This window comes from Caenorhabditis remanei, chromosome II (genome assembly GCF_010183535.1).
Source record: "Caenorhabditis remanei strain PX506 chromosome II, whole genome shotgun sequence".
Taxonomy (NCBI): Eukaryota; Metazoa; Nematoda; class Chromadorea; order Rhabditida; family Rhabditidae; genus Caenorhabditis; species Caenorhabditis remanei.
Window position 1 is genome coordinate 12,306,847 of NC_071329.1, and position 10,289 is coordinate 12,317,135.

At 36.6% G+C, this 10,289-nt stretch overlaps 1 protein-coding gene across 1 annotated transcript; it reads left to right on the forward strand.

Moving 5' to 3' along the window:
- Positions 1 to 2,454: 2,454 nt before the first annotated feature.
- Positions 2,455 to 4,076, forward strand: GCK72_006356 (uncharacterized protein; the record flags this gene model as incomplete). Its single annotated transcript, XM_003113893.2, has 5 exons — positions 2,455 to 2,590; positions 3,141 to 3,321; positions 3,368 to 3,704; positions 3,756 to 3,941; positions 3,999 to 4,076. 5 exons carry the CDS (start codon positions 2,455 to 2,457, stop codon positions 4,074 to 4,076), a joined length of 918 nt encoding a protein of 305 aa, XP_003113941.2.
- Between the last annotated feature and the right edge of the window lie 6,213 nt (positions 4,077 to 10,289).

The window sequence follows — 10,289 nt, forward strand, 5'->3', positions numbered from 1 at the left end:
TTTTGCTCTTTGTTTTCTAAATTTTTTTTCTGTGGAATTATATGATTTTCGGAAAACATATAATCGGAGAAATAATGTAAAAATACAAAAAAAACATTAATTATTTGTAAAAATACATTAATTATTCGCAAATTTTCTTCTTTTTTTCTGAAAATCATATAATTGTACAGAAAAATAAAAAAAATTTAGAAAACAAAGCGCAAAATTGAAAAAAAAAATAATGAAAAATTCACAACAAACAAATTGTCCTCGTGAAGTACACGAATTGTCCTCGTGAAGTACACGGGTGGAGTTTTCTAGGCCATCTCGTTTCGGAAAACCGTTGACTTTTTTCCGAAACGTGTCGGAAACCGAAATGTCGGAATGACACGATTTCCGAAAAACCGAAAACCGAAAAATTTTCGGTTTTCGGAAATTTTTTTTTTCGAAAACCGAAAAATTTTCGGTTTTCGGAAATTTTTTTTTTCGAAAACCGAAAAATTTTTTTTTTCGGTTTTCGAAATGAAATGAAAGTCATGTCATGCCGGTTTTTTCGGAAATAATTTGCAACTTTTTCGGTTTTCGTGATTTTTGTTCGAAATTTTCGGCATCAAAAATTTAGGTTTTCATCGAAAATTTCGATCAACACTATTTTCGACACGTCACTCTACTTGATATAATGCGTAAACATTGTTATCCACTGTAAGATGCAAGTTGGAAATGTGAATGTGTGCACATTATTCTGAATACAAACAACTCAAAATAAACAATTTATCATTAAAACATTTCAATCGATTTCACAGAGAACTCACAGACATTTGATTTCATTTGAAGAGCAGCTCCAGCCGCCTGCGTCTACTCTGTCTCCAATAGTTCCCACCTATTTGATCAACTGTCTCATTGTTATAAAATAGAGATAGCGTTTAGAGAGAAGAGAGGTCATTGGAAGCGAGAAAAAAAACTTTTTATTGAAGAGAAAAGCCCGTTGGCAAAGGGAGAAATCATTTCATATTTCAACTTGCCCACAAATGACCGCATGGCATTTCACCGGTCCGCCCGGAAGGTATGTTTTAAAGAGAGAGAAATAGAAGAGACGCAGTGAGAAATGAGAGAGATATAAACAGCGGGTTTATCATTTAGTTGAATCAGTCTCTGTGTCGACCATACAGACACAAGTCGAAGAAGAAGAAGTATGTATGTATTCAATTTCTATCCAACTCATAATCATAGACACAAGTCAATTGACTTTAAGAGGTTAGTTACTCTGGAATGTTCATGCTACTTTCTTTTGATTTTAATTTTAGTACTGTTCAAAAGTATATTAAGTTTTGTCTTTTTCAATTGAAAATGGCCAACTTTGAGAGTGTGCTATGGTAAAACTAACTGTCCCACAAAATAACTTTTTATGGATCAAAAAGACCAACAGTAGAACTCCATTTTTGTAGTTGACAACTTTTCTGTACGGAGAATTCCTAAAGAGTTATAGTAATTTTAAATGGACAGCTCAAAAATTTTACTATTTTGCACTGAAATGAGTCGATTTGAGGGAGAAATTACTTTGTCGAGGTGTAACTTGCTAGGGAGTATCCGTAGAAAAAAGTTGTAAACTACAAAAATGGAGTTCTACTCTTTGTCTGTTTGATTCCATAAATAGTTATTTTGTGGGACAATTAGTTTTACTATGATACACTTTCAAAGTTGGGCATTTTCAACTGAAAAACGCAAAACTTAATATTCTTTTGAGCGGTACTGTATGTCAAAATACAGTAATCCTTTTTATAGAATCTATCATAGTTTGGAAAGAACTAAGATCTCTCTGACTTTCTGCTGAATTTTAAAAATTGAAGTTTTCGGTTACGAGTCGCATATGAAGTTTCCAATGTATCCAATTCCTCGTGCAAAATATTTTATCGTTGTTCTGAAAATCAGTTCGATTTGCAAAAAACCGAGTGGAATTTTTGAACCCATGGGTGCAGCAAAAATAATTGTTCTGCACACTGATCTTATAATTTTTGATCTTTTGCATAGGCTCAAGACAGCTCAATCCTGTTGAGTGATCCGACCAGAAAGCTTCCGGTCTAGAAAGTTTTTTCATCGCGTTCCAAACAGATGACTCACAAAATATAGTTCTCTCACTTTTAATGTTCATTTCCATAACTAGTCCTGAAACTTTTTGATGCGATTCAAATAGGAGAAGGATCAAAAAGAGCAGAGTACTTCTGATTAGGTTTCCAGAATAAAGTGAGACAGTCGAAAGATCAAAAGACAAAAGCATCACAAAAGGGAAGAAAACCACGTGCGATGGGAAATGAAATCGTGCGTTTTTCCTTCTTTATCTGTTCGCTCATCTGTCAAAATGTGTCACACAACTGGTTTCTTCTTCTCTCATTTTCCCACACTTTGATAGAAAAAGAGACACAAATATATCATTTAGTAGCACAATCAATTTGCAGTGATGTTGATGATCTTGGATTCATGCGTCCATGGTCTCCAATAGAAGAGAGTGGTTGTCAGAAACAATATGAGACATGGTATGCAGCATATCTTCCAATTGTTGTTAGAAGAAGATGTCGATGGGAAAAAGAGAATCCGAGAAGGAATAGTCATTTGTGTGAGTATCTGAAAATGAACTAAACGAGTTGGAAACTCGACATTATAAAGTCTGGTGCTGATACAAATGTTCTAACTATTAGCTTAAGTCTCGTAATTTGAAAACAGTGAATTCAGTTATAGACTATCGTTCTTGTAGTGGATAACTTATCAATGTAGACTTTCCTCACTCTTTTAAAAATTGTTTTTCAGTGCAGGAAACAACTTTTGATCTAACTCATTTCAAATTTGAATGTCATTGGACAAATAGTTATCAACTGATGAAAAACTTTCAGATGTGAATAATAACTCTCATAACTTCTTGGGCTTTCTGGAATTATGTGATTGCTAGAATATAATCAACGCTTGACAATTCCAACATGAAATAGACAAATTGATTTTCTTACTGCGCATTACTGAAGTTCTGAATGACACGAGTTTTAAAATTAAACCTTTATCACGAAAATATAGAGAAAAAAACAGTTTCCTTTTTGAATTACCATATTAGAATATTGTCATCTCGTTTTATCCGTTCTATCTCTAATCTTAACAAATAATGTTCTTCATTTCAGTACAACGATTCGTTCGAAAAGGGATTCCACATTCATTCCGAAAAGAACTTTGGCTGAGAAGTTGTCCATCGAGAAAAGATGGAGTTTGGGAGAGACATGAAGTTCCAGATGAAGTTATCAAGCAAATCAAACTTGATCTTCCAAGAACTTTCCCTGATAACAAGTTTTTGAAAACTGAAAAGTGAGTATGAGTTGTTCAGCTGAAATCCATGATTGACATCTTCCAGAACTCGAAAAACATTGGGAAGAGCGTTATTCGCAGTGGCCGAACATATTCCTAGTGTTGGTTACTGTCAGGGACTCAATTTCGTTGCAGGAATAATTCTTCTTGTTGTGAATGACGAAGCACGTGCAATCGATCTTCTAGTTCATCTTGTTTCCCAAAGACAAGATTATTATGGGAAGAATATGATTGGATTGAGAAGAGATATGCATGTACTTCATTCGTTACTACGAGAACATTGTCCACGTGTCGTTGTCACACTTGAGAAACTGGATGTCGGATTAGATATGCTCGTTGGAAAGTGGTTTGTTTGCTGGTTTGTAGAGAGTCTTCCAATGGAGGTGAAATCAAATGAAAATTCAAGATCTCTATAAATATTCTTTTGTTTTCAGACAGTACTTCGTCTATGGGATTGTATGATTTATGAAGGAGACGAGTGGCTGTTTAAAGTGGCTGTAATTCTATTTCGATCCAATATGATTGCTATTTCTTCGTGTGAAACTATTGATCAACTAATGACTGAAATTCAAAATATTGGAACTAGCAAAGCAGCTCTCTACTGTCATCAACTCATTCTTGTTTGTTTTTTTTTGAAAAATTATTTTGACTAAAGTCATCTCAAATACTTATTTCAGAAAAGTGCCGCATTGCCAATCACAAACAAATCCATCGAGTATTTGAGAGTTGATGCTGAGAAGGCGATTCCAGAGTAATCTTGGAATCAAAATGACAAGAGTTCCATGACAGTATTTAGTCGTATTTCTGTCGATGAACCGCTACTTAACATTCGATAATTCAACATTCCTGTTGCGAACCTTATTTTTTAACAATTCATGAATAAATATACAAGAAAATGTGTAATTTTCAATTTTGAAAGGAAAAAATGTAGTCGAAAATATACCGCTCAAGAGGATATGAACTTTGGCACTTTTCAGTTGAAATTGTCCAACTTTGAGAGTATGTCATGGTAATTCAGATTGTCACACCCAGTAGGTTTCTATTGGATCTCACAGATTAAAAGTAGAGCTACATTTTTGCAGTTGACTACTGTTTTATACGAGCACTCCCTAGCAAGTTACGTATCGACAAAGTAATTTCTCCCTCAAATCGACCCATTTCAGAGCAAAATAGTGGGATTTTTGAGCTGTCGTCTTAAAATGCCCATAACTCTTTAGGAAGGGCCCGTACAAAAAAGTTGTCAACTACTAAAATAGAGTTCTACTTTTAGTCTGTAAGATTCAATAAAAACCTACTGGTGTCAGAATTACTATGCCACACTCCCAAAGTTGGACAATTTCAACTGAAAACGGCTAAAGTTCTTTTCCTATTGAGCGGTAACGTATTCAAGGCAGTTCGTTCTTCTTATAAACAGCGCATCTAGAAAAAATATCAGAAAAACGATCGGAATAAATAGTGACACAAACACCTACACAAAATTCTATAAGTTTCAATTTCTTCATCAAAACAACACGTTTGTAAAAAAAATTTCTGTAACTTCCGAAAATTAAATGAACACTGAGATTCTGTTCCCGTTCTCCCAAAACTGTCCCAGAATTTTGAAATGTTCTCTAGTTTGTTTTATTACGAAACATTCACTTCTCGATAAACTTCATTAAAGGGATCATAAACCGGTAAGTTTCAATTTCAGAAATAAAACATTCTCCACTATTTACTTTTCCTTTATTTCTTATGTTCACTTCCGTACCACTCAGAGTACGGTAAACAAAAGAGGTCAAATAATCAAACGACATACAGAAAATGATGAATCAATGAATCCACGTCATGCTGAAACAGTTTCTTTTGTTGTCTCATATCTTCTTTTCTCTTTCTTTTCACAGACACTTTTCACTTCATTTAACCACATGTTGGACCTCTTGATCATACTTCAAACTAAGAGCTCTTCTTCTTCTTCAACTGTCAATATTCTCTTCTTTCTCTATTCTTGACCTATATTTACTTTCGCCATTGACGTGTCGGTTACACGAAAGACACGGTCGTCCGCTGGCCTTTTTCGATCATTTTAAAGTCAAGTAACCGTCTGTTTCTGATTTCATTTTCGTGCTCCTCACGCTATTCTTTCTGCCAGTATGAGCCGATTGACACTTATTGTCTGTATTATTTCAGTTCTGTTTGACTGTATAATTTGCTATGATTGCTATAAATTTTCTAAAAGTGAATTTGCGACGATAAAGTCGTGTCCCTATGGATGTGAATACGAGTATAAAATCAAAGGTAAGCTACTCTGAACAATTCAAATATTATGATAACTTGTCTACAAGAATGATCTTGTATTCGCTTTATCCAAAAATAAGACTTCCGGTTTATCTAAAAGATCTTGAGCAAGTCTCGATTCAGATGTAGGCATAGTTGTCAAGGCCCGGGCCGGGCCTTGTCGGCGAAATCAGGGCCCGGCCCGGGCAAATTGGAGCGAAAGTCAAAATTTGAAATTTTTTGAATTTTTTCGCGAAAAAGTCAAATTTTCGACTATCATTCAGAATTAGAAGAAATTCTGAAAAATTGTCAAAAATTGTCACATTTTCGATGAAAAATTGAAAAAAATTCGAATAAAAATTGGAATAAAAAGGGTTATTTTTTGAAGCCGGGCCTTGACAACTATGGATGTAGGATTTTATTTGAAAATTGTGAAAAGTACTTCCTGAGGTTCCTGACATGATATTCATGAAAGGAAAGCTTTCGTAGTTACATCTTTTTAGCTTTATGAGTTTTTCTCATTGAAACGTAGCATTCAACCGAACAGAAATGTGATCTAGAACACTATCTCTCCGTCTCTAAGTCCTACATACTCTCTCCCCTAGGAATTCCATTCACGACATACACACTCACCCAGTCCTCTCCTTCTTTTCCTTTCCCACCCTGACGTTGGCTGTTATCTAGGCACACTAGAGAGTGCGGTCTCATCGGTGAGATGGCCGAGTGGTCTAAGGCGCTGGTTTTAGGCACCAGTCCCTCCGGGGGCGTGGGTTCGAATCCCACTCTCATCAATTCGTTTTGTTTTTCAGAAGGCCTCAATCAAAAAGAATCTGGAGGATGCGCAGAATCTTCATCTCCAGGATGCCGACAGAAAGGTTCAAAAACAGTCTGTATATGTGCTGCTGATTATTGTAATAAACAAGGATACGACATGCAAACCTCCAGCGAAGAAGGCTGAAATGAGGATAAATTTTCAAATAAATGAATTTTCATACAAAACAGTTGTCTTAAAGAAATAAAACAAACACGTTACAGGACAAGAGGAATAGCTGAAACCAGCACACTTACATGAAGAAAAATAGTAGTTAAGCAATCAAGATACATAATACTAGAGGAGTAAAACGAGTTAGATTCAAGTAAAAAGCATAGTAGGAGACAGTTTAAAATAGAAAAGCATTTTAAATGCCAAGTTAACAGCTCGGTAAAATTGTTAAACGAGTCTCGTGCACATTTCAAGAATTCATATGAATATGCACACAGAAAGATCGGATAATAGACACGTTTGTATCTATATGGCCTATGATGTCGGAAAAAGCAAGAGAGAAAGAGGAACAGAATGCAACAGGGATAGAATATGGTTCTTAGATACTAGAAAATAATTCATCGCCACCGTTTCTGTCGGCGATTTGCAGCACGTCGACTACGATCCTCTTCGCGTGGTTCACAATTTTTGAAAGAAATCTGGGCGAGACTGCGTTGACGAAGAACTGAAAATGAATTGTTCAAATCTTAAAACCGAACATAAGCGAAATTTAAAAAAATTACGGCTAGAGTATTCCTCTTGGAGGTCGGTCAAAAAACGAGCATCAGTGGAAGAAGTTGGGTAATTTAACGAGGAGTTGAAATATTGGGATTGAGTGTCGTAATCTGTGGTCTGCAATATATTCATTTTATCATAGCGAACTTTCCAAACATATCCCCTACCAAGGGCGACAACAGTCTATATTGCACATTGTGAGTGTGTGCCCGCATGTTCTTGAGCATGGCTCGCTGACTCTGAAAAATGACAAAATTGCATCGATATATTATTTTCTCGGCAAGCGAACACCTTTGATTAGATCACGCAAAACCACCACCATTTTCGCAGTACTACTGAACACGCAAACAAACACTACAAGTGCACATACGACGAAAATAAAACCTCAACAATTTACAGACAAAGATGTATTGTGAGAACAGTGAGAGTCGCATTGTAAGAGTGTGTAAAAAATGATCTAAAATCATAAACAAACCAAAAAAAGTTGAAAATAATTGACAGATGTGAGAAAATATGCAGATTAACACAATAGGAGGATCACTGTACAGTAAAATTATTCTACCAGTGGGACAACTTTTGGTGAAATCGGGATACCCAAAACAGGAAATTAACTGGGAGAAGGTACAGGGAAGATTAAAAACAGAGAAATAAAAATGAGAAGTTACAGAAAAGTATATGGTTAACTCAAAATTGAACGTAACAAGGTAAAATATAGGAACGTGGTATTAGCACATGGGAAACCAGGATGAACACCAGAAGTGATGAGATGCGGGTGAAAAATGGAAGAAGATGTTGAATGTTGAAACATTTGGAGAAGTACGTTGAGCTGTCGTTGAGCGCTACTTGCCCGTGAGCTTCCTGTTATAACATACGGTGAGACGAAAAAAGTTCGTCAGACTAAACTATATCTCATAACCTAAGTGTACCGACACCTATACCACTACCACCACCAGTTAAACGTCACATCAGATAAACCCATCTCAAACTGAAAACCAGGCAAACCTCTTGTTCTGCTGCTCCTTTGCGTATCGGCAGTTATCCTCTGACAGGTGGATGATGTTATTGCTCTTCTCCAAATTGATGAATTACAATATATGTTTGAAAAATATGGGAGTAGGGATGGAATAAAGTGTTAGTAGGGGAAATAGAGATGGAAATGAGGAGTTTTGATTAAGCGTTATATGCGACTGTGTTAGGTTTTGTATTGTTATTGGTTACTTTTAAGCATGAAATAGTGCAAAGCAAACTGTGAAAGGGAACCCCAAAAAAGAGTATCGCAGCCAAACATGCGGCATTACAGAAGATAAAATAATATTTCTATAAATAATCCTTACCGTACAAGTCGCCCACGAAGTAATATCGTATACGACATTGTCAGTGCACGTAAAGTAAGTCGCAAACAATCCAAGCCATTTCTTCTCGACCCAGATATCGTTCTAAACAAGTTCATTTTTTTATTTCTGAAAAATGTTTTAAATTTAATACCTGCTTAGCTGGATGTTTAATGCCACATCTTTTACACGATCTCGCCTGAGATGGATGAATATCTGTGACGACACGGTAATGGGTTTCTTCACAATCACAGAAAATTGTATTGCGAGCATCCTCGACTGCTTTTGCCAACTTATTCCAGATGGCGACAAGCTTCAAATGCTGAAAATATTGAATTGCAATAAGCATTATTGCTTTTCTCACTTACAAAATCATTAGTCTTGGAAGTTTCAGCAGTGTAGTGGTCCCTAGACTCTCTATATCCGATTGTAGCGAACGCCATGCTCACCAGCTCGAAAATATCATCAGCGGTATCAATGTTGCACTTAAAAAACTACAAACGATGTATCCGTACATTTGAGTAAATCTTACCTTATCTGGTGAGACAAGTGCTGTCAATCTTTTGTAGTTTCTTTTGATATCATCATCTGAGCAGTCACTTTTCAGTCCGAAAACGGAGTAAGCATCTCGAACTGTTTCCCGAGACAGTCGATCTGCGTACTCAGTTGCACTTGTGGGGATAGGAAGTTCTCTTTTACATCCCCATTCAACTTCTTCGACAACTTCCTCATCATCTACTCCGATCATATTGAGAAATGAGAGTAAACGAATGAAAAACGCCTTGATTCCAATAAAAACGAAAAGACAGACGTAGATAATTGCAAGAATGATACTGCGAACTCCTTTACATGCTCCTGACCACATACTTTTTCCAGAACTGATGAAAATGTCTGCTATTCTTTGACACACTTCAACAATAAGGATGAAAGTCCACTGGAGACCAAATGTAAAGTGTCCCCACACGAACAAAAGTAGGTCGACTGAAAAAATGAACTAATTTTGAGAATCGCTGAATTGAAATTCATACTGAAAGTTCCAAACGCATGTTGAATCCAGGTAGGATCTTCCTTCCTTCCTTTTCTACGACGTTGAGTGACTTGAACAGGACGTCTTCTTTGATCTTTCTTAATCTGGCTGTTCCCATTTTGATGAACATGAGTTGAAGTCGAACGAGTTCTCTGTGTTTCCTCTTCTTCTGTGTCGATCATTTCTGAAATTTTATTTTATAACTCTCAACAAAATTTTAAATTCAACTAACCTTCAGCTGGAGAACTAGATCTTGAAAAAATTTTCTGAATCAGTGGTGGTCTGCCGTTTGCTGATTTCTTTTCACTGCGTTGCTGGCCTGGTGATTCAAGATTCTTCAGAACGTCGTATCGAGAAGAAGCGTCCACAGGATGAACACCTTCATAAATCAGTGGAGCCGCCACAACATTTGAGTTCTTCTCCTTCTTATTCTTACGGCTGTTGATTTTTTGAAACTCGTTGTCAACACGAGACTTTTTGCTGTTGCTCCGATTTTCAACAGAGTTTGCTGATTTGTCCGTGTCGTGAAGAATGTCGCTGTGCTTTCTCGGCGCAGCTTTCGAATCTGACACTTTCAAATCCGTTCTCGATGTCTCTTTTCTCTGCAAAGGAAATGAATTGATTCCTTTTTACACTAAGTTATTATGGACGGATAAGACAAATTTCCGGTTCAACGGCTGAGCAGCACGAGTAGAAGATAAAGCCGATTGGGAGGAGCATATATATTAAGCCTACCTCTCGTTGAGCTTCATCTGGATGTTGAGCCGCGTGATTCCCGGTGGGCGCCGGCTCCAAGCGAGCCGCTACATCTCGATAACTG